Below are 26,138 nucleotides of genomic sequence, written 5' to 3' on the forward strand. Positions count from 1 at the left end.
TGTAAGTTCCTGTGACATCCGTGTGTTTTTATTGTTAATTGTTTGTTAACTTTTACATTAGCCTCTCAGGGACTACAGATGAAAGTTAGCCTATGGCTAAAATCTGACATATTTACATATTGTATATGTTCATTAATATGTGCTGTCCCTTTTAAATAAAATAAATAAGAAAAAAAACAAGTTAAAATGTTTTGTAGTCCCCGGACTAGCAGGGAAAACCAACATTTTTAATTGATTATGTAGTAGTTGCTGTTGGGAAAACATAGTTGTTCTCCAATTTTTATTGACCCCTTAACAATCTCGTCATTAGTTAAATGTAAGTTCAAGTTTCTGTGTGGAGTTTGCATGTTCTCCCTGTGTTTGCGTGGGTTTCCTCTGGGGCTCCATCTTCCTCCCCACTTCCACAGACATGCAGGTTAGGTTAATTTGACACTTTAAATTGGCCGTAGGTGTGTGTGCGAGTGTGAATGAGTTTGCCTGTCTACTTGTGGCTCTGCATTAGAACGGCATCCTGTCCAGGGTGCCTGAATGAATGATGTAATGAAGTCCAGGATTTATTTATTGATTTGGAAATTTCTGTGTGTCTGTCTCCTGACTTGTCAACTGGATGGAAAAGTGATGTTATGTGTTTAGAATAATCCTTACATTTAGCTTGTCCAATTATGAAGTTAGAATCTGGAGGGACTATGTATGGAAATGGCTGTAAAGCCTAAATGGTTTATGTAAGTGGTACAACTCCTTGCATTTTTGTAATTCCCTCCTACAACGTGATTTGGACCTATTGTCTTACTGAATAGCACTTTTGCTGCCATGGCACATTCGAACAAGACCATCAAACTCAAAAAGAAATTTAAGAGGAGTTTTTGAAAAGGTTCAGTATCACAAACATTCATAAATGTCACTGTTCAGACTGGAGTTGGCAATCTGGCTCAAGCCACATTAAGTCCAGATTGCATTTTAGATGGGTAATGTTCAGACCAGTTTTTCTAATCCTGCTCATCCTACACCCGCATCCAAACACAATCCAGCTCAAGCTGAATTCATGTCAGCACCATGTGAAAACACTCATACTGCTGTGATGCGTTTCACAGCCATTACCAACTAGACAAACAAGGTGCTACACCAGGTTTGGGTAAAGTTAATCTTGGAATTTGGCCAGACTTTGTGCACACAACCAAATACTGACCCCGCAAACCCAGAAGTATGAAGTCATGCTCCAATTGGTAGCCAGATTCAAGCCGCATTTGCTTTCAAAACTTGGAGAATCTTAAGGCCCCATCACGCATAGCAAGAATGTGCAGGAACCAGCCCAACACAGCAAATACTGCCATAATAGGTATGGTCAAAAGAGGCGTGGTCAGCAGTGTCAGAAAGCATCCACATTACCTTGTCCACACATGCATGATGGCATCCACAGCACATGTAGACAACAGGTAGATGACACAGACTGCTGTCAGACGGCCATAAAAGGCCCGATGTCCAAACGTCTGGACACGAGACTAGAGTGTGAGGGAGCACTGTGTTCTTCATGTGCACGTGTGCGTGGCACACGTGCACATGCGTAGAGCTGAAATTATCACTCAGCTGTGTGTGTGTGTATGCATAACGCTGCATGAGCCACTAAGCGCGCGCGGGGCACACATGCGCATGCGTGCCACTGGACAGCTTTGCTAAAAGTTTGCTGGCAGTGGGCCAAGCAGTCCCACCATGCGTCAGACGGAGCCTTTCCAGGGAACTTTAATTTCTTTTTTGTGTTTGTCTCACTTCAGCAGCACAACGCAACTCTGGATGCCGCAGTGGTTGAATTATCACATGGGATTTATTTTTGCATTGTTGATTCCAGCACACAGCAGCTGGGTGAGAGGATTTTAACCACATGCTGCGGTCTCGGCTCCGTGTCCACACTGCGCTCCTGGACCGCTGTTGTCGGTGAGATTCATGTTTATTAATGGTGTAACGGCCTGGCCCAACAGTTCCACATCAAATCTCTTTCAGAGTTAGAAGGTGATGATATATTACAGCGGTCAGATCCGTTCAGCTCAGAGCCTGATGCGTGCAATAACGCATTACTGCGCACCACGGAGAGGCACAGCTGCCCGTGTTATATACAGATATAATGGAGACAGATCACATTATTTATGCTGCCCATGGAAAGAAATGGACAAATATCTGTACTATAAGCTCTACTGTGGATATAACAGCCTGTTCAGATTTGCGGCGGCATGCGCACATTAGCGCACTGTGCTTTCGGTTTCATAGCCACTGTTCACTTTCACTGTACATGATAAAAATTCATAATTATTATTGTGATGAAGTGTGCCACATACATTTCAACAGTTCCTTTGTGTTCCAGGGGGGAAGGAGCAACATTATTATATGTAGCACGTGTAGGTCATACTGGCTGGCTTTGCCGTGCCAGATCCATCTCAAGGTTCCCTTGTATGTGCTCAAATCATTTCGGATCCTGTTTTGTCACCATCAGAATATGTAAATTGCAGTCAAATGGCCCTCAGATTGCACATGGACCCGGAGGGTTTTGAACATGTGCATCACACTCGGGGCCGCCAGACGATTTTGACCAGCTGTGTGGACTCTTGCAGATGGCTGTCAGAACATTTTGGAACTGAAACCCGACACTTTTTGGATGTGCGTAATTCGTCATTCTGACGCATTCTGCATGATTCTGGTTATTTGTGATGGGGTATTAATGACATGTGAACACCTCCTGAATCATGCTTCTATGTAAATTTGCATTCATTCACAAGCAGAGTGCAATACCATCAAATATCACCAAATAAGGCTCTATGCTCTGCCCATACATATCAAAGGTGTTCAGTCTTGTTCTTATTTCTCAAGAAAAGCATTACATCCCACTAGATGGGAAGTCATCATGGAGATGAACAAAAGAAAATACAATGAATTTGGTTTTTAATATGAGACATTCATATTAATGTATGGTCCAGATGGATGGGGGCTTTAGGAAATTTCCTTCATGCACAGGATGTACAGACTGGACAACAGACAACACATGTGCCTCCATTTCTCATGGAAATGGGGGCATATGAGCCAGTTGCCAGAGCAACTATGGTTATCCTTGCATTTCCCAGTTGTGGCAGTAATCAATGGACCTCAAAAATGAGTGATGTGTGACTGACTTCACAGAACAATCGAGTTGTGGAATTAAATAAGTTCATTTCAAATCTATGCACTTAAACATATCGGACTATTTGTACATAACGCCTGTACATAACGTGTAATTTTAATTTTGTGTGCATGTTGAAGTGCTCAGTGACACCACAGAAAAATAAACATGCACCAAAATGTAACTTGCAGCTGGACCAGCTGTCAGTCAAAAGGACCTTAGTTTATTAGTTTAGTTTATTTAGTTTATATAGCGCCAAATCACAACAAAGTTGCCTCAAGGCGCTTCACACGAGTAAGGTCGAGACTTACCAACCCCTAGAGCAAGCACACAGGCAACAGTGGTAAGGAAAAACTCCTTCTGATGATATTGAGGAAGAAACCTCAAGCAGACCAGACTCAAAGGGGTGACCCACTGCTTAGAATATGTATTCTAACAAAAAGGTTTACAATACAGAACGCAACACAATAACAATTGATGAGAGTCCATGCAGGCGTCCAGTCCACCATGGGGGGGGGGGGGGGGGGGTTGGTTGTTGAGCCACTCATTGGATCTGTTCCTACAGCACAGTCGTTCCCACGTCCACCACAGAACTCATCCAATCCAGCATGTGGATCCAGCCGCATCTCGGACAGAGATAAAAAAGAAAACAGAATCAGTCAGCCAGAAAAACTACACGTTTATAATTTATCAACATTAAGTAATAGAAAAGCAGAAGAAATGCGAAGGTGATTGCCGACCACTAGCCCTAAGCTTCACTAACAGACCCAGACTTTAGGTAAAGTTGAGGCAGAGACCCGACCTTCATTTTGGTTTTCCTTTGCAGGTCCAGGTTGTACCAGCAATGTGTTGTGATAGTCGCTAAAACTTCTCACAGTGTGTGACCTGTCAGTGTATGTGCCATCACGTGTTTCCACGTCTTTGTTCATTTCTGCTAAGACTGAGAGAAATGAACCAGAATAGAGCAAACACTTTGCTCTTTGACCTGGAACACCTGATGCAAGCTGCAGGTTTGAGTGCATCCTTGCTGTGACAGTGCACTCTGCTGGAATGTGTGCTGTGGGTTTGGATCCGATGGTGTTTCTGCATGAGAGAAAGATGGTGCCTGTGTGTATCTGTCTAGCCATGACAGATGAAATGGAAGATTCTTTCATTAGTTGTGTTTGAGGCCCAGCAGGGTCGCAGCAATAACAGACATTTAATTACAGCTGAGTGAATGCTTCCCCTGCTGACGCACACACACACACACACACACACACACACACACACACACACACACACACACACACACACACACACACACACACACACACACACACACACACACACACACACACAGGGTGCTTTTTCACTGAACAGCCTCCTAAAAGGTAATAATATAAAGCACTCAGCAGGAGAGCTAACCCTGGACCCCCTCCACCTTGTTCGTTTTTCCTTCCCCTCCATCTTTCTGGTGTTCTAAGTATAGCAGCAGTAATGGTGATGGATGCAGATGGAGGGAGCAGGTCTTAAATGTCAAATTCAAATGAAAACCACTGTTCCAGTGAGACAAAAGCAGCTGGACGCAACTACTGTGTTTAACACTCATTCACAGATATCCACAAATACATTTTTCTCCACAGGACAAAATATGCAGTAATGAATGGATGCAGAAACAAGCCCATCAGATAGATATTCTTTAAATATTTAACATCATCAATCAAAGTAGACAAAAGTTCCCTGCAGTGCTTTGTTATCCACAAGCAGATATGGTTTAATTTGTACTGAAATATTGATGTCCCCAGCTTGATGTGAACTAAAAAAGTTTACAAGAGTTTGTGTTGGAAGTGATTTGATTGGCCAGACTTGACAAGCAGAAAGAGACGCTAGGAAAAACTGAGTCTAAAGTCCAGCACACTCTCTCTCCACTGTTTATAGAATGCAATAGTCATAAAGCTATAGTGTCCTAACAAGTCCATTGCCCGTGATGGGCTCTGCAATCACAGCAAGGCTAAGGGTCCCTTCACACATAGTGCAAAGTTTGGTCGAATACAGCGAAACAGCGCGAAACAGTTCAAATTATGCGCACCGCGAAACACCGACGGGCAGGCATGCACGATGCTGGTGCGATGGTTCGTGCACACGGGAACACAGTGCCACAATATATATATATATATATATATATATATATATATATATATATATATATATATATATATATATATATATATATACCCCCACGGGATTCAAACCCGTGCCTTCCAAAAGCTCTGATTGCCAGTTGGAAACTTTACTAGTGAGCTACCGTTGCTGTCCTGTGACAGGTGCTGGAAACTGCCTCATATCAGGAAGGACATGGACGTATTAAAAATAAAAATAAAAACGATGCACCATATAAAAACATTACATTGTATTAAATCCCTCTCATCAAGTGGGCAATACAAATATCATCCGTCTGTTCCTCTGTAGATGACCCATGGTCACTACGCACAGTCATGAAATGACATGAATGAGAAGCACTTCGCTCATCTCATTCATGTCCACATCTGCTGGCATGTGTCCTGCCGACACGCGTGTCTTGTGGATGGTGCACCGCAGGACACCGTGTCATGTAGAACAGAGCTCACGTGGGTGACGTGACAGTCAGATCGCCTGCTGCGTATTATGATCTGATGGTCCATTTCAACCTGGGAGCAGCCTGTCCATGTGCGTGCCGTGCACGCGCACGCTTTTTTGTTACAGCCCATCGCCACAGTGACATATGTTTTTATTTATGTCCACTTGATGACACCAAACAGACACAGCACGTCACAGTGGTCAGTTGTTAGTTCATGTCCGTTCAAACACAGTACTGTCCAGCTGGGATGTCCAGAATGACAGATCTCCACAGCTGCTGTCAGTTTTTAGCACACACACCAAAGCCACACTCGTGGGACACTTAGACAGATTTCACTGCCAGTATGACAGTGATTGCCTGCAGTCTGTTGTTATGCCAAGAGTGCGAATGGCCACACATTTTCTAAATGCCATGCGAGCGGTGTAAGATGTTCGTGCGTGTCACCTGGAATTTGGGCGACACCTGCCGCGAGAGGGTTCAGTGGGCTCACACAGCGCATACTCTGTATGTCAACCGCTGGTGTGCGCAAATACTTGTAGCAACAGGTGTACGAGGCGTTGGAAGCAGCTATGAAATTACACTGTTTGCATATGAATCCTGCTTCATGTGCACTTCGACCAAATTCGCACTATGTGTGAAGGGGCCTTTAGGTAAGACGCCAGCTGTATAAGTGGTTATCTTAAGTTTTTTTTTTTGTTGCATTTATTAGGGTAAACATGAGCATGTTTCCTTCTGTAGGAATCCTCTTCATGCTGCCATTAATGTTCTCCTCTTTAGTAATGACAGTAAGGGGTTTACTCTAAGTGATTTTAGTTTGCCCTGCACATTACATTATGCGGCTTTTAGTCTTTGACAGTGTTTGCATTCTAAATCAGTTCTCACTCACTCACTCATCTTCAACCGCTTTATTCCAGTTAAGGGTCACGGGGGGCTGGAGAATATTCCAGTAATCATAGAGCGTGAGGCTGGGTGCACCCTGGACATGACGCCAGTCTGTCACAGGGCCACATATAGACAAACAAACACATTCATTCCTGCACACACACCTACAGACAGTTTAAAGTTTCCAAACCACCTAACATGTGGGAGGAAGCCGTAACACCCAGAGAGAACCCACGCAAGCACGGGGAGAACACACAAACTCCACACAGAAAGGTTACAGGTGGGAATCGAACCCATGACCTTCGTGCTGTGAGGCAACAGTGCTAACCACTAAGGCACCCAAAACATCTAAAAAATAGATCCCAGCTTGAAAAGTGTTCAAGTTCCCCTTTAACCAAAATGGAAAGCAACATTACAGGATTACATATGGAACCAGTATTGTTCTGGAAAACATTAATTAGGTTTGGGTTCTAAGTTGAAAGCCATGAGAAATTTTCCACAACACCCAACCAGGTTGAACAAAGAACCCCTCACACATCAGTCAGATGGTTTACCACTGCTATACACTGGCCTTCAGTGAAGAGAAATGGTTAAGAACTACCATTTAGTCGTCTTCCTCATTATTGCTGGGCGTCCACAGAATGATGCTGTGACAATATAAACCTCAACCATAATACAGCATTGTATTTATGTAACATTTCCTGGGCTGTTGCTTGCAGCCATAGATGCCACCTTGTGTTGATTCGGATCCCCCTGATCCGCCATCACCTCTGTTGCTTTAATATGAAAATCTTTGGACACCAGTCATTTTTGCCCAAGGCTAAAATATGGCCATCGGGTATTGCAAAGGCCTTTTGTCCATCTGTCCGTCCATCCATCTGTCTGTTCTCAGCATATGTCCATTCCTATTACTGCCAGGGTCTTCAAATTCACAGGGAGCATTCTTAGGACACAGACCTTGGAGGGGTTCAAAGATGGCTAACCTTGGCCTATTTTAAGAGGTCAAAATCTCACATTAGGTTTCCTATTTTATGCTCATACTGCTGAGGGTATTTTAGCATTGCGTTATATTTAACCGGTGACATTCAAATGCACACCTCTAACTCATGGTGACAAAGAACCACTCAATACAAAGTAGCACAAAGTGGAGTGCAAGTGTTATTGCTGATTTGCAACTGTTGCAATTGTCATTTTCATGCCCACTGCCTGTTGATGGATTGTTGACAATGATAAAGGAGCAGAAAAACCTTGTCTTCTGTCAAGTGCAGAGTTTATATGGTGTAACATTCAGATCTACCTTACACACTGTGCTTACAAACTGTGCTTGTACACACAATGGAACAGAGTTCAAAACAACAATTAATCAAGAAAATAAACACAAAAGGAAAAATACAAACTTTCAACTGTACTACTGCTTCACCTCAGGGAGCTTTGGCAAAAACAAAGTATTTGGCTAAATGTAACCCCTTTGCACCTTGCACCTTACTTTGTGATCAGATTGAACGAGAAAGTACAATTGAAAACTACGAGGTCTGTCAATAAAGTATAGGTCCTTTTTATTTTTTCAAATTCTATATGGATTTCATTCATATGTTTTTACGTCAGACATGCTTGAACCCTCGTGCGCATGCGTGAGTTTTTCCACGCCTGTCAGTGACGTCATTCGCCTGTGAGCACTCCTTGTGGGAGGAGTCATCCAGCCCCTCGTCAGAATTCCTTTGTCTGAGAAGTTGCTGAGAGACTGGCGCTTTGTTTGATCAAAATTTTTTCTAAACCTGTGAGACACATTGAAGTGGACACGGTTCGAAAAATTAAGCTGGTTTTCGGTGAAAATTTTAACGGCTGATGAGAGATTTTGAGGTGATACTGTCGCTTTAAGGACTTCCCACGGTGTGAGACGTCGCGCAGCGCTCCCAGGCGCCGTCGTCAGCCTGTTCAAGCTGAAAACCTCCACATTTCAGGCTCTATTGATCCAGGACATCGTGAGAGAACAGAGAAGTTTCAGAAGAAGTCGGTTTCAGCATTTTATCCGGATATTCCACTGTTAAAGGAGATTTTTTTAATGAAAGACGTGCGGGCGGATTGCAGCGTCGGCTCGCAGCCGCTGCGACGCTCCACCACAGGAAGAACACCTCCGTTGGAAGCCTTAAGGACAAGTTGGAACATGTCCAGCTGTTAAACAATTTCTCATATACTCACTCCACTGAAAGCCATCAAAAGCCGCCTGGATTTTACAAATGGTTATCAACACGGAGGTGTTTTGCGTCCTGACGCGCGGACCGTCCGCACGTCTTTCATTACTTTCATGTTTCACTTTCACTTTCACGTCTTTCATTATTTCACGTTTCAGCATTTTATCCTATCCGGATAAAATGCTGAAACCGACTTATTCTGGAACTTCTCTGTTCTCTCACGACATCCTGGATCAATAGAGCCTGAAATGTGGAAGTTTTAAGCTAGAAACAGGCTGACGACGGCGCCTGGGACCGCTGCGCGACGTCTCGCACTGTGGGAAGTCCTTAAAGCGACAGTATCACCTCAAAATCTCTCATCAGCCGTTAAAATTTTCACCGAAAACCAGCTTAATTTTTCGAACCGTGTCCACTTCGATGTGTCTCACAGGTTTAGAAAATATTTTGATCAAACAAAGCGCCAGTCTCTCAGCAACTTCTCAGACAAAGGAATTCCGACGAGGGGCTGGACGACTCCTCCCACAAGGAGTGCTCACAGGCGAATGACGTCACCGACAGGCGTGGAAAAACTCACGCATGCGCACGAGGGTTCAAGCATGTCTGACGTAAAAACATATGAATGAAATCCATATAGTTTTTGAAAAAAATAAAAAGGACCTATACTTTATTGACAGCCCTCGTATCCCAGCTCCACTTATAATGTTCACTACTTCATAAAGAAAATCAAATGTTTGACATGAGGTGTGCTGCCAGGGGACACCCAAACCAGCTAAATGAGCCAGTGAAGGATAAACAATGTGTGCATGTGCGCGCACACACACACAAAAGCACAAATGAACCTGTAAAATCATGTCCACAAAAATGGCCACAGAAGATACTGAATGTGGAATAAAAGCCATTATCAGCGATCAATGATTTGGAAAGACTGAGCAGCAAATATTGGCTGCGAGTGACTGAGGTGATCGTACACTTCTGTGAGCGATGAGTGAAAATTCTCATTTTTCTGCTCCGCTCGCATGCTGTTTAATATTTTACTCAAAATTAGGCAAATGAAAAAGTATTTGCATTGCTTCTTCTCCATAGGTGAAGTCACATTCCAGATAGCTTCCTTGTATCATGGGTGCATTTTTATGAAAATTTGTGGAGTCGTTCAACTTGCGCAAAAAAAAAAAAAAAAAAAAAAAAAAAAAATCAGTCACACAGTGGACTATTTTTCTTAAAGCTGTAAAGCCAAAATTTACTTTCTACTGAAATTCAAGCATTTTAATGTTGGTTTATTTTTGTAATTTGTTGTAAAATTATAGCTTTAACAGACATTAAAGTTCTGCATAACTACAGTGGATTTCTGTCAGTTGGGCTGCCAAAAGGTCATATATCAGATCAATGGAGATCCGATAAGAATTTTAATTAAGGAGCCGGGGGGTGGGGGGGGGGGGGGAATCCTTATTAGACCGTTGACTAGGAGCTGCAGCTTCACTGATCAGCTGCTCTTGGGGTTAGGAATCTTATCAAACAAACAAAAAATAGGTTGTCATATCAATTTGGGATAAAGGCAAAGAAAAGGTGAAAATGTGCAAAAGCCATCTGGTTAAGGCTCCCAGCAGCTACTGTCTGGACTGTGCAGCCCTGGCAATTCCATTCAGTACAAGTCATCAGAGTAAGTGACAAAAAAAGCTCACAAAAAGTCTTGCAAAAAGTTTCTGTTATATAGCCTAATAGATTTTAATTGGTGTTGAATGAAATAAAAGCTCTAGAAAAGAAAACAGCGGCAATGGTTAGTGAGTGAAATATAATCTTGTTCAGCAGGAGAACAATTTACTGTTTTCGTAGCCGTCTCCGCCTTGTTTTACCTTAAATCCTAGGATGCGATCGCAAAAGGGTTTCTATAAAAAGGTAGATGTGAACAGCTTATGATTTGGCCATGAAAAAAGAAATTCAGTCAGAAGATTATTATTGTTATTATTAACTAATTAATTAATTAATTTATTTATTTATTTTTGCTTTAATCCCTGTTTTAATAAAGAGCACATATTTACCTGGGGGGAATTCCATAACGGATATTTTTTTTTCCTTTTTTTATGCCATCTTCAGGAGGAAGTACATGTGCACATGCATAAGGTTTTGAAGGTTTTGAGCCTGCGTGATGCATGTGCACATAGCCTGCATGCTAACATCCATAAGATGTCTTGTAAATCACTTCAGAGATGTTATCTGCTTACAAAAACAGCCTTTTTAGGTTTGGAAGTGTTTATTTATTGTTAATATGAGAATCATATTAGACTTATACAGAAATAAGCCATTTCTGAGCATTTTCAGCCATTTTGGATTATTTTGTTCAGAAAATCAGCCAGCTGATGTCACCATGCATCTCTACTCCATGTGCTTCCCAGCATCGCTTGTGCAAGTCAGGGGAAGCTGCCCACATAATCCATGATGTTTTAATCATAAACTGTATGGGTCACTGGCGTAGGCAATTCAAGCTCATTTGTTTGTTTGTTTGTTTGAAATTTTCCTCTTAAGGGGAATGATTTATTATTTCTTTCTAGACAAATACAAATTTTGATCATATTGACAATATCATATTGTGACTCACCTATTTAAAGGCTAATACATAAATTATTTTTTTTACTTAAATCTTAAAATATAGAATGCAATACAAAGGTACCCTTGTCCATGTGACCATATAACCAATTAAAGTGTGTAGAAAGAAGAACCTTTTGACCACTTAAAATAGGTTAAGCTTAGCCATCTTTGAACTTGTCCAAAGTCTGTGTCCCAAGAATGCTCACTGTGAATTTCAAGACCCTGGGAGTCAAAGGATTGGAGTTATGCTGAGCACAGACAGACAGACAGATGGACGGACAGACAGACACGAAGTCTTCGCAATACCTGATGGCCATGTTTTGGCCTTGGGTAAAAACCCAAAGGCTGTACAACAATGGGATAAATAATCAACACCACAGTTTCATGCAATCCACCAATGAAATGAGAAGGCTCTATTTAGGTGTGTTACATATAGAGAGCATTAAGCTGTCAAAATGTATTTCTGTAAGCAGCTACATCTGATGAGGTAACAGTATTTTTTGTGAGATTGGAGGTGCCAGGTCATACATTACCCTGGAAGAATCTGCATGTTCTAAGTCCAAGCATAGTACAAGTATACCAAGTAGAAGCCTCAAAAGTGTTTTTTTCCCTATTTCTAGGGAAAAAAAGATAAATTATCGAAGTCTTTTTTTTAAAGATAAGATCAACTTTATTTAACCTTAAGGAAATTATTTTGCCTCTCAAGTGACTTCATAACATGCGATGTTAGGGCCACATGTCTGTCGTCATTAAGTGTGTTGGGGTTCTTCTTCTTGGGCACAGGGACCAGACATGAGGTTTCCCACTGCTCAGGTACAACCATCTGGCTCAGGCTCAAGTTGAAGATGTGCTAGAAAATCCCAGACAGCTGGATAGGACATCCCTTCAGCACTCTGGGGCTGAGGTCATCAGGACCCGCAGCCTTTCCTGGACACAGGCGACTAAATTCTCTTCTCACATCCTCATATTACATATTATAAGATATTTTTTGGAATGTTTGGACAGATAGCAGTATCCTTTAAACATAGACACAATCTAGAAACTTTTCAGTGTGACTTATGAAGTAATTGTGTATACTGATGCATAGTTCATCTCCTGATTTACATTTGTTTTTGACTGCAGAGCAGTGGTGGCTGTAATTCATGTAACAGATGCAGTGGGAGGGGATGCTGGGATGTTTGGTGTTTGTTTATTTGTGTGCTCACTTTTACGCCCGTGTGATGGGACTGCTTTAAGTTTAATGAAGGCAATATTTAAATGCCTTCAAACGTCTCAGTGCTGAACGGAGCAATCCTCTGCTGGTTTAATCACTCACTCTGATCTCAACCCAGCAGAGACGTGACACAATAGAGACGTAGTGCTGTTGTCTCTCCAAAAATAAGGACAGATGTTGTTCAGCGCTTTTGTTTCCTGAGGACTTTGAGATTCTGAGGCGCACATTCATGATTGACTCCACACCAAATTAGGCTACAACTCTGTGCGTGCGTGCGTGCATGCATACGTGTGTTCAGTAAGTGAGAGGAATGAGTTCAGCCACACAAATGTGTGTTTTCATGTTTTATCAACAGAGATCTGAGTAAATTGGTTTTCCTTCCTTTGAGTCATTGTGCCCAATTTTGCCACGGCACCAGTGGGCGAGACATCACTATGTGCAGGGAGTCACCCACTCACTCAGTCAGTCACTCAGCCAGTCAGTCACTCAGTCAGTCACCCACTCAGTCAGTCAGTCAGTCAGTCAGTCAGTCACCCACTCACTCACTCAGTCAGTCAGTCAGTCAGTCATCCACTCAGTCAGTCAGTCACTCACTCAGTCAGTCACCCAATCAGTCACTCAGTCAGTCAGTCACTCAGTAAGTCAGTCACCCACTCAGTCAGTCATCCACTCAGTCAGTCAGTCATCCACTCGGTCAGTCAGTCAGTCACCCACTCAGTCAGTCACTCACTCACTCAGTCAGTCACCCACTCAGTCAGTCATCCACTAAGTCACCCACTCACTCAGTCAGTCACTCAGTAAGTCAGTCACCCACCCACTCACTCAGTCAGTCAGTCATCCACTGACTGACTGTCAGTGGATCAGAGTCAGTCACTCAGAGTCAGAGTCAGTCAGTCACCCATTCAGTCCGTTACTCAGTCAGTCACCCACTCAGTCAGTCACTCACTCAGTCAGTCACTGAGTCAGTCACCCACTCACTTAGTCAGTCACTGATTGAGTGAGTGGGTGACCCACTCACTCAGGTTGACTGCAGACCCGCTGTTTTTGCAGCGGGTCTGCAGTCAATGTAGAGAAATTATCTTTTTTTTTTAATACACACCCTCAAAAACAACGGTCGCTCCGGCGTAATATGAACTGAAGGACCGATAAGGGAATTGTTAAGCAAAAAGGCTATTGATGTCGGTGGATCGAATCATTTCTTATCGATTCTTAACAGGAACCGGTGTTCAATACCCAACCCTAGTGTATACTGTGACATTGTGCATGGGCTTCCAGACGTGACCTGATCGTTCCTTTTTTTCTAAAACCATATTAACTCGAGACCCAACCAACTATGAGAAACCAGTTGTGTCAATGCTGTTGTGCTTTTTCTTGTCTTTGACCAATTTTCAAGAGTGACCAATTTTTGATGATTCAAAAGTGCTCTCACTTTGAGTCAGCGTTTCAGTGACTTCATGTGTATGGAGGGAGTGTGGTCGAACAAGGAGAGGAGGAGTGGGATCTCTCCATCACTCCCGTGACCTTCAGTGCTGTTATGGAGTACAGAATTAATGCCTCAATATATTATCTGAACATGCTGCATTATCATCATCCTCTGCGTCTCACTTTCTTGCGTACACATACACACCCGGAGGCGCGTGCACATGTATGATAGAAGTTGACAAAATGCTCGCGCACTGCAGGCCAAAGATGGAGAATCACAATGGGAGGGAGAATGTGACAGAAGAGAAAGGGAGTTGAGCCTCGCGAGCGGCTGTTCTCTCTCAGTCCTCTCTGCATTGTGTCGCCGACGAGGAGTGTTGTAGTCACTTCAGGAGATAACATAGAGACTTCCCGAAGGAGGGCAAGGTCAACACATGTGCGGCAGTGCCGACACTGGCTAATACGTGCGGACAATGGTGACAATCTTACACACAATGGAGGGTGAGAGAGAGGGAGGACTGTGGGAGATAAGACGAAAATGTCATGCCATTATTTTACAGGCGAAGCAGGCAGAGAGGAGAGCAGTCACTCTGTCGGCTTTAATCCCGTTGAACAATATTGATTCCGGCATTGCGGGATATTGACCACTGCCGATTGTATGGCGCCACTGTTCCATATTTGCATGTCTCTGACGTAATGTAGCGACATAACAAGGTGTTGCTTTCACCGCTGACTTTCGCCAACACCACGGCTGTTTCTTCTTCTTTTCTCTTTAAGATTAGTTATCAAGTCTTTTGTGGCCTCTGTGATTCATGAGCCAGAAGTAATAGACCTGGTCTGAGGTAGGATAGAGGTCCTTGACTGGAAGATGTACTGTGGACTGCAGCACATGTGTGTGTGTGTCTTCAGGGCAGGACCGCAGCGAGGCGACTCTCATCAGGCGTTTCAGGGGGGATGGCGTTCGCTACAAGGCTAAGCTCATCGGCCTGGACGAGGTCACTGCCGCCCGTGGAGATAAACTGTGCCAGGACTCAATGATGAAGCTCAAGGTAAGGACTATTTCTCTGTGTGTACGTATGTGTGTTTGTTTTTTTACACTACTTTTTTTTGGTCTTGTTTGCTTATTAAAGCAGCGCAATGCATCTTTGCACTATAACTTTAAAACAGAAGCTAGAATTAAGTCGAAGTGGAGTGAAATAAAGCAACGTGATTGCCTATAAGGCAGCATTAAGCTTAATGACCCGCAAAAATGACTGAACATCAGCAGCCAACACAGTTAATGACCGTGAAACAGTCCGTGCATATTCTGAAGTTCAACTTTTTAAATCTTCACTTTTTGCGTCCATACTTTGTCTTCTAATTTCGATGTAAATCACCAGAAGAAAATTGCGGAAGAAGACAAAAAAAGGGCCGATGATATATTTTATGGGTACGAAGATGATCAGTGCAGGAGGAGATGAGGGGGTTTAGCCATATGGATGAGAAAAGGAACGTTGTGAATGACTCATTTGCAAGCTCAGGGACAATTAGAGGCGGAGGTAGACAGATGGGGCATTTAGCATAGAGAGAAGGTATATGTGAGAGGTGAATAATTTCGGTGATAGATGAAAGGATAATGATAAAAAAATTTTCCCTTTTATTAATAACATGCTATTGATTGACCAGGTTTTATTAAATTGTAGGAGAAACAAGGTTTTTACTGCCTCAGGCTGATGTGAAGATGTGTGGAAAGAAAAAAATTTGATTTTAATCCCAATAACTTTTGAGGTTTTGGTAAGATCATGATGAAAATGAAGTATGCATGGGCCAACATAGAGGTAATGAAGAAGAAGTAAGTCCCCTACAGGCTCTGAAACCCAGTGGACCGGTGGTTATTGGATACCGTAGCGCAAAACGAATGAGAGTCAATGGCTCCCCCTTGTCAGGATGGCAGTCCATCACACGTTACTTCTCCAGTCAAGGCCAGTGTGCATTTACAGCTGAGTGGACTGGGACATTACAGATGAAATGTCTTGTCCAAGGACATAGATGAGTAGCCTGAAGCACACACTTGAAATCAAATCTCCTGGTGCACATATTGGGGCATGTAACATCTAACCCACAGAGCTACCAGCAATGCAGTGGTAAAGATGTGTGCCAGATCTTAATAGGGAGGGGTGTTATTTCAAAAAATTTGGAAATCTATAAATGTTTGCATGGAATATGGAAATATACATGGAATAAACCATAGCAGGAGCGCTTGAAAATTTCAAGTAACGCATGTGTCGTATATGTGCTGTTGAGGTAGAAAACCACTCTGTTGCTTATAATTAGTTTATTGTGGCCATGTCATTCTTTACATGTGGTGATTATACTCAACTGATGTTCCTTAAATAAAAACTACATAGATTTTGTTTGTTACAATTGATTGTAACATATGTACTGAAATTAGTTCTTTTGCCAATTACTCTTCAAAAACACCAGATACGCTTATTGTTACTATAGAAGTTGAATAGAAACTTGGGTCAAGCAACATTTGGAGCCAAATTTCAAGTCTCGGTTCTCAAGATATTTTTGAACCTGATATCTTCACTGGCTCTGTTGGGAAGGTGTCGTAACACGGACCCACAACAGGGGGCGCTAATGAACGGACAATGGATAAGGGAAGGAGTAACAATTTAATGTTGCACAAGAACACAACGTAATATAAACAAGGGTACTGCCAATCATACACAAGAGGACTGCGGGCAGGCTTGAAGATAGGAGACCTCGGATGGACGAAGAGCCGGGACCCACACCGCTTCTACCACCAACGGCCTGAAGAACACCGAAGCCGCCAAGCCCTGAGTCCCCAGGTGGTCTCTGTCCTCCGTTGTCGGCCCTGGTACTGCTGGCAGACAGAAACAGAAGGTGGTGAGTGTGAATCCTCACACCCAGCAACCTTGATTAATGATTCTTCTTGGAGGGAGAACCTCCACCTCCAATCATACACACGTGCAGCTCCGATTTACCACTTATTGGTTTTGGGATGTGAGGCGAAGCCGTCGCAGTCACACCAAAACACCAAAAATTCCAGATAAGGAATATCACCAGGAAAACAGCTGCAAAACAGATCAGATTATTATTCGCAATAATTACAGCAAGAGGTTTACCTTGAATCGTAGGAGATTTCTCGGCGAGGAGGTGGAGTCGCCGCCCGGCCTTTATGGTGATGATGATGATGAGATGAATGAGTGACAGCTGGTGTTGAGGATGATTGACGGTTGTCGCTCCCAGTGGTTCTGGCGCCCTCTTGTGCTTGAAGCCCGCACTCCAAGCAGGGCGCCATCCGGTGGTGGTGAGCCAGCAGTACCTCCTCTTCAGCGGCCCACACAACAGGCTCCGTCCATATGGGTTTTTGGAACCAAATGACCCAAAATTTATCCTGCTATGGTTTATTCCATGTATATTTCCATATTCCATGCAAACATTTATAGATTTCCAATTTTTTTGAAATAACACCCCCCCTAATCTTAAGGAGACTGACCACATGACACTCTGGGCCTGATCTACTAAGATCCCATATACATAAGTGTTTAATTCCGTGGGCTTTCCAAGTTTTGCATGTTGGGATGGGCAACTTTTTGCAAGTGATTTACTAAGAATGATTATGCACAAGGTGGGTGGTAACATTATGTAGGCAGCAGTATGTACTTGTGGATTTTGCATGTGTTAATGACCACAAGTGACAAAGAAAGTTCAATCAGCCACTTGCAGATATGCACTTTCTGCTTCATTAAACAACACAAACTGACACATATAGTGGGTTAAAGAAGTATTTAGTCAGCCCCTGATTGTGCAAGTTCTCCTACTTAGAAAGATGAGAGAGGTCTGTAATTTTCATCATTGGTACACTTCAACTATGAGAGACAAAATGAGAAAAAAAAAAACTTGCTCAATCAGGGGCTGACTAAATACTTCTTTACCCCACTGTAACTGAGCATATTCATGCGTAGGTAAGTAGAAAAACCAAACAAACACACACGCAAAAATCAACTGGTGAATAATTATGCTGCATTCTGCCGAGAGAACAGAGAGAAAGGTGCACAAAGAGAGCTACATATGATGTGTGTATACAAGTATTGGTCAAAAATAATCAGGTGGGCTTTTTTGACATGCACAAAGCAGCTCCTGCTGCTCGGCACTATTTTATTTTCACAGTGGATTCATGTTGCTCTATTTTCACTCCTCATACTGCATCTGAACAACAAGAGCAGAATAGCACCTTATTGTGTGCGCTGTGCGTCTTCCTCTCTCTCCCCCTCGGACCAGACTCCATAGAACTAAACATTATGGAACATCTCTTTCTGTTTGTTTCTGGTCATCGAAACAGGGAAAGATATTTTATTTTTTAAATCAAGGGCAATTGCATAGTCTCTTCCCTTGTCCCTTCACAAGAAAATCTCTAAAGACATTTTGGATGCTTAAATGCCAAAAACAATCTTCAGAGTACATTGCCAGTGTCATTATACACATGATGAGCAAGCACAGAAAACTGAATGTAGATGGCATGGTTTGCATGACTAGCAGGCGCTCATATTTTCCTGTCTGATTGATTTTATACAGTGACCAAAGGCAATGATGGGATGCCTTTGGTACTAGATGTCTTCAGAGGATCCTTGGGTAGCACTGTGATGACTTTGTCTCAAATAATTGGTGACTTCAGGAGATGCAGATGAGAAATATCACTTGCATTGTGAGGGAATTTCAGCTACAACGTTTGGCCATGTGGTGTTTTACTATGTTCATTATCCAGTACATAGATGCCTCAGTGTTGAAGACCCCATTGACTGGAGAAGTACAATTCATTTTCAGTTTATTTCTTTTATATAGCGCCAAATCACAACAAGCTGCCTCAAGGCACGTCACACGAGTAAGGTTTAACCTTATCAACCCCTAGAGCAAGTACATAGGCGGCATGGGTAAGGAAAACCTCCATCTGATGATATTGAGGAAGAAACCTCAGGTAGACCAGACTCAGAGGGGTGACCAACTGTTTAGGCTATTCTAACAGTTACAAGGTTTTAGCAGTTTTTACAAAGCTGAAAAAACAGGAAACAGAAAACCAGTATAAGAAAAGTACAAGGGGATGCCCACATTTCACTTGGTTACTTTTGAAACCTGGGGATAGACCACTTGTTTGCCAGGGGAGTGCCATCCAGGTTTTGTAGTCTGATGTGTGCAGGCACAATGTCAGCACATGTTCTTCAGCCCCTCTCAGACAGACAGTGTGGGACGTAAGGGGTGACCACGCAATGAGTGAAGTTGAGTGGTGAGTGTCGTAACCATGTAGCATTGTATGACATGTTTGTGGCAAACAGTGGCAAGTGCTTCACGTGCCTCTAAGCGCTTGGTCACATTAGCTACAAGAAATGGGCAAAGCGTTGAGTTGTCATTCATTTTTAATCAGAATGAGCTTTTTCCAGTGACAAGAGACAAGTGGTCACTATGCCGCCAGGTAGCTGGACCAAAATACACAAAAGGTCTATCTTATGCAATGGTGGGCACAGATAACCAAAAAATTAACTTCGATAACAGATAACCAGATAACTAAAAAGTTATCTTTGATAAAGATAAAACAATAAACCACCCAAAAATGTATCGGAAGTTACAGATAACTGATGAATTCCAGTATTGTCTCTAGTACATTTGCAACTACTAACAAACTGAATTTGAGTTTTAACACCATGATCGCTTCTGGTAGTATAAAAAGCAACAACAGACCCAAACAATGAGCCCACACTTCTGTCTTTGAACATCTTGCCCCCTGTTGGAAGCTCTTGTTTACTACATGGCTTCCAGCACAGAAGCAAGCTGAGAGCAGCCGCAAAGCCCAACTCTCTACCCAATTACAACGCTCCGGTCAGGCGGAGGTCTTGGAAAATACAGCAATGCTGAGTTATGGTTTTGATTTATAAATAAAATGAATACTGATAGAATAACTCCATTAATGTCAATTCTGTCATTTGTACAAAGTTAAAATATAACATAGAACTTTTAACGTAACAGACACAGATTATTTGTTATAATTGTTTAGCAAGTTTTCAGGGTATTATGCAGCAGTCTTTTATTAACGTGATGAAAATCACGTCATCGTGTTGATTCTCTATATGTTGTTGACTGCAGCAACTCTCTGGCACGCAAGGGATTATGGGATACGTCAATAGGGCGAATGAACACTATTGGCCAGTAGATGGCAGTAGAGACCTTGAAAACTTGCCAAAACAAAATTCCAGATAATCCGTGTCTGCTACATTTAAAATGCATGGAATTTAATAAATGCAGACACAATAACAATGTCTTTAAACCCAGAGAATATATTCATGAGAGTTTTAGGCACTAGAGTTTAATGCTGTTGTCTGTAGAGCCTGATCAGAGTGTTTCAAATGCATTTCTCATGTTGTGAACGTACTGAGATTACCCTATCCTACCCATAATGCACTGCTGGGCACAGCATATATCCACACTAAAACCTTAAAGATTAGTGCATTACTTTAAAACTAAAACATATATCTGATATTTTCACTGCATAAAACTTCAGACATGACATTAATTTAAATAACTTGTCTGAAATTAGTTTGGTTAAAAGTTGAACCATAAGTTAAAAATGTATGCCTCTGGATGACTTGCCTGCAGAGGATAGAGCGGTTTCTTCTTAAAGCAGCTCTTCTCTGTTTTGCAGAGGGTAGAACTACACATCAGCTACGAAACATTTAACAGGTAGGTTGCTCAACTGATTTAAAGTTTTATAAATATTTGTAGCTGTTCAGCTTTATTTACCACGTTATCGGTCTAAAAATTATTGGACAAAAATTTATTGCAAGATAATTAGTCCGATAATGGTTTTTAAAGTTATCTAAAAAGATGAAAATATTATCTTCAATAATTATCGGTTATCGGATTATCGGAACTGTGCCCACCACTGATCTTATGCAAATACTGAATGACGCAACACAGTGACTGCCAATCAGAGTGAAGGCAGTGTGACATCAATGTGATCTATGTTGGTTGCTCACTTAAACAAAAATAACCTAGGATGGCGGAATACGCTTTACATCAGGTGGATGTCTATAAATTAGGGAATAACCCCATTGTGTCTGATGATTTGCGGACGTTAATTCTGGATTTTACTGTTCTTCTGTTGTTAAGGCTTCCCATAGCAACGTCTTCATGCCAAACTGGAAATTCTGTGAGCAGACCCACAGATTTCTTTATTTCGTCAACTGCATTGAATAATTCTATGTCAGAATCTACATCAATACTTTCGTATGATAGATTAAATTCACTCATTTTGGCATCGTCACTGCACTAGTTTCTCTCGCTCTCAGCTGACAGTGCCATTATTGACATCTGCACAGCAATGCGGTCAGGGTGTGGAGTAATACATCAAATGTGAAACGTTCGAATATTTTGCCACCATCAACGCAATATTTTATGGTCTGAAATCTCAAACGATTAACCAATCAGATTTGCAGAACAAATGTAATTGGATTAGAATCTAATATCTTTGGCATTTTTGGTGGTGGGCTAACAAAAACACCTGGAAAATAATGGATGCTTTTTTCCAGGCCAAAATATAAATAAATGGCTTTTAAGGACATTTGATAAGCAGCTAGATAGATAGATAGATAGATAGATAGATAGATAGATAGATAGATAGATAGATAGATAGATAGATAGATAGATAGATAGATAGATAGATAGATAGATAGATAGATAGATAGATAGATAGATAGATAGATAGATAGATAGATAGATAGATAGATAGATAACATGATTTTTTTAGTTAAACACCTAAATACATATATTTTTTAACTCACCTCCATAACAATGCAATCTTGCAAACAAGTTGCATGTTGCTTGTCCACTCCACCACCCACAAACATTTGTTTACACTGACAACGAAATCTCGGCCTCCCCAGCAAGAACATGATTCCGCACGAGATTTGACACCGTAAAGGCATCAATAGGTTCGTTGTAATGTACATAGGCACAGTAAGCACTGCCAACATGGGAACACCCAGAGCAGCAATTTTTGGGCTTCAGGCCCTTCTGGGTTTCTATATAAAACCTGTAGGTGACATCAAGCAGGGTTTGTCCAGTATATATACATGCTATGACTATAGCACATTTCATATACGCAGCAGGCTTTCAAATAATGTTGTATGCGTAATGGGGGGGTGGGGGGGCTGTATTACAAACACAGTCTTTCATTTTCATCCACGGCATGGCTCTACATTGTGTTTGAAGATCAAAACCACTCGTGTTTGCTGTCCACCAACCACAGAGATGGACAAACGGACAAAAAAACACGTTTCTATTACTTTCATAATAATTCATCTTAATTCCAAATAGGGTGAGATTCAAACATCTCACTGAAGTAGGACAGAACTGATCAGCATGGCTGAGACTGCTTTAACAAATCGGATCACAGTGTCACAGAAGATATTCAAGTGAACAAAATTCCCAATAGGTATTATTTATGTGCAGTGAAAACTCTTTCTAGTGGAGGAATAGAAGGATGAGGAGAGGACAGACAGCACATTGATCAGCCAGCATCCCTCCTCCTCATTTATTCAGACAGGAAAATCCATCAACTCTTCTTCTGTGACATCTCCACCTCGTCTGTAACACTGATCCTCCCTCGTCTCCCCCTCATCTCTCACCTCTCCCATCTTTGTCTTTTGATACTTACATTTTTGTCAAAAAATAAGATGGGAATTAAAACAAGTTTCACTTTTCTTGATTTTTTTTTTTTTTTTTACTACATTCTGCACACTGACAGCAGTGGATTTTGTCTACTTGTGTTTTTTATCCACATTTTATTCACTCATCATATCGACAGCTTAAGACACGTGTATTATGTTGTTGTTTAACCTTGACTTAGATGTGAACAGAACCCGCTTGATGACATTGAATGCTGCCTTTTTTATTCTTGTTGTTGGTTTGTGACCATTTCAAATAATTGCAAAATACTGACATGAAAATACTGACTGAAATGCTACGAAGAAAACAGATCCAGTATAGGTTCAAGTCTCCCATGTGCCTTCTGACAAATGATACTTGAAATTTCACATCCTTTAAAGATAATCCCTATCTGTAGCACGCCACTACATGTATACAGCAGACAAATGTTGCACTCTGCACAGTTTCTCTGATCACAGTCACAGAAACCTGTAACTTCTTCAGAATTGTCATAAGTGTTTTGGTGGCTTCCCTCACTTGTCTTCTTGTACAATCACTCAGTGTTTGAGAACTACCTACTCCAGACAGGTTTACCATATAGTACCATACAATTTTGAATTTCTTAATGATTCATGTAAATGTATTTCGACTTATGAGTAACTTTCAAGAAATGTGTATCACATAACTTCCTATGTAAGAGTGTTCCATGATGCGTAACACAAAATGGCTGACGCACATCCAAAATGTCCTTGTAACTATCTGATCTCAACCTAACTGCTTTTCAAAGTCGCTGATGCACAAAATGTCCTTGTATTTGGTAAAACTATCAGATCATTTTACAGCTAGCTGCCTAATTGATAAAACCATCTGATCGTTTTATATTTGTTTAATTGATAAAACCAAAGTATTCATGTCTATTTGGAAAAAGGATCAGCATGATGAACACTGTTTTTAATTGTGTGACATTACACTACATACATAAACACACGCTATAAGATTTTTCCATAACAACCATGAATGCACCGTGAACAGACAGCGCCTATTTTCACTACAGCCATCTCACACAGACACTGATTCAGCCAGGTTAAGGACCGCCCATATGGGGGTGGCTTAGGCTGAAAGAACAAAAGGTAGTGAAAGAGAAAAATCTGGGCTCTTTGTTCCAGGTGTTTGCATGTGACCGGTTCAAGATCCCAGCGCTGAGATAACTCTGTATCGATGTAACAACTCTTTACTATACAACATCTAAGCTTTGAGGTCTGCTTCCTGTCCAATTATTTTTGGAGATCTCACTGTGATAAAAGAACCCTACACCTACAACATATGGCCCACGTAAGTGGGACGTATGACCCATACGCTGGCATGCACCCAAAATATTGTGCATGCCCAATATTTTTAGACAAACTCACCATTACTACGGCGTATACAAGCGTGCTTCAACATGCTCTTAACTTACTCATAACTTATTAGATGTACGTACGGAACCCGGGAGAGGTCACTTAAAGTGATATTTTTTTCTGACCATGATAATTTCTGCGCACGTTTTCCTTTAATTGAGCCCACGAATTAATAAAATGTGCTCTCAAATTAATAAAACATGCACACGTTTTCTTGGCCGTGATCATTTGTGCGCACGTTTTCCTTTCATCGAGCCCTTGAATTAATAAAATGTGCACACGTTTTCTTTTAATCGAGCCCTCAAACTAATAAAACGTGCCAACGTTTTCTTTTAATTGAGACCTTGAATTAATAAAACATGCGCACGTTTTCCTTCCGTTCAAAATGAAATTCATAATATGACCAAAATTGTCATCCTCACGACGGGGAGATGCTTCTCCCTCAGCATCCTTTTTAATGTGCTTAAACTCCAGATGATGCCATGCTGGGTAGCTGGAGTTCTCTGTATGTCCTTGTGCGCCCAAACCATGATGATACACTCTGACCAGATCCATTTCTAAAGGGGAAATGTATGACACTGTCTGCTGGTTTGTTGGCTAATAGCCAACATTTATGTGTCACGACAATATTGAATGCACGTTTGTGCACACAATGTATAATAAAACAAGCGCACAGTATAACAAAACGTGTGCACGTTCTCTCCACATGCAAAACATTTTGCAATGACACTTCAAGGGCTCCGTGCGTACGCCAGCATATTTGGTATATGTTTCATACATTGGCATATGCAGGCTAAATCGTCCTTCATCTGGGACGCTTTTACACACACTAAAAAGTGAACAAAAGTATTAATCCGTCCTGATGGTGGCCTTTAGTGCAGCAGGTATGACACACTGTGCACGTGCTCCTGCGGCTTTGCTGTTACATCTCCACCTGTGTTTTCTCAGGGTTTCGCTGCAGCAGCTCGTTCTAAAGGAGAACACAAACAGAAGGTGTTTCTGACCGTTTCCTTTGGAGGGATCAAGATCTTTGATGAGAAGTCAGGGGTAAGCTGAAAAATGCCTGTGTGTGTGTGTGTGTGTGTGTGTGTGTGTGTGTGTGTGTGTGTGTGTGTGTGTGTGTGTGTGTGTGTGTGTGTGTGTGTGTGTGTGTGTGTGTGTGTGTGTGTGTGTGTGTGTGTGTACGTGTGTGTTTTCTCTGGTAATATGCATCGTCTTCCCCTGGGGAAATCAGGATCTCCTAATTGAAACCCTGAGAACAAGACGTCAATAGATGAGTGAACATGACGAACCACATTGTCTGTTTGTATCCACACAGCGGCAACACCGGTTTTATATTATGGTCAAGGATTATACACTTTCCATTGTGCACAGCTGCCATTCTGGTTTAACAACTGGATCTATCCTGACTTTGCTGTCGCTGCTTTCTTTACTCCATCGGAGTTCCCTTCTTATTACATCCGCCAAGGACATAATAAAATCATCTGTGTTCATTTAATTATCTGTCTGTCTGTTAGCAGGATTAAGTCAAAACTACTGCACGGAAATTTTCACCATGGAAGACTCCATTAAATTTTGGAGGTGATCCGGATCCGGATTCTGGATCAAGATTTCACTTTATATAGGCTTTTAAGGATTACGTCAAAACTGCTTCACAGATTCTCAACCAAATTCGCACCACAGGTAGATATCAGGCAATGAAAGACTCCACTGAATTTCGGAGGTGATCCGGATCCGGATTCTGGATCAGGATTTCACTTTATATAGGCTTTTAAGGGTTACGTCAAAACTGTTTCACAGATTCCCAACCAAATTTGCACCACAGGTAGATATCAGGCAATGAAAGACTTCACTGAATTTTGGAGGTCATCCGGATCCAAATTCTGGATTAGGATTTCAGTTTCTACTCTTCACTTTGTTGGATTTTGAGGATTATGAAAACTACTTAATGGATTTTCACCAGATTTTCACCATGGAAGACCATTACATTTTGGAGGTGATCCGGATC

At 41.8% G+C, this 26,138-nt stretch overlaps 1 protein-coding gene and 1 long non-coding RNA gene across 9 annotated transcripts in view; one reads left to right on the forward strand and one right to left on the reverse strand.

The window, feature by feature from the left end:
• Nucleotides 1-26,138, forward strand: part of dab1a (DAB adaptor protein 1a) — a 929,000-nt gene that overhangs the window by 793,268 nt on the left and 109,594 nt on the right. For all 8 annotated transcript variants that reach the window (XR_004563183.1, XM_034180437.1, XM_034180436.1 and 5 more), the window contains 2 exons: nt 14,940-15,079; nt 25,079-25,177. Coding sequence is in view for 7 of the 8 variants with exons in the window: in XM_034180437.1 (XP_034036328.1) it covers nt 14,940-15,079; nt 25,079-25,177 (239 nt within the window). In the remaining variant the exon portion in view is untranslated. The remainder of the gene's footprint in view (nt 1-14,939; nt 15,080-25,078; nt 25,178-26,138) is intronic.
• Nucleotides 14,087-25,932, reverse strand: LOC117519142. The gene is made up of 3 exons (XR_004563187.1): nt 25,921-25,932; nt 21,248-21,257; nt 14,087-14,212 (listed from the first exon to the last, which is right to left on the reverse strand). It is a non-coding gene; the product is annotated as an uncharacterized LOC117519142 (long non-coding RNA).

This window comes from Thalassophryne amazonica, chromosome 10 (assembly GCF_902500255.1).
Source record: "Thalassophryne amazonica chromosome 10, fThaAma1.1, whole genome shotgun sequence".
NCBI lineage: Eukaryota > Metazoa > Chordata > Actinopteri > Batrachoidiformes > Batrachoididae > Thalassophryne > Thalassophryne amazonica.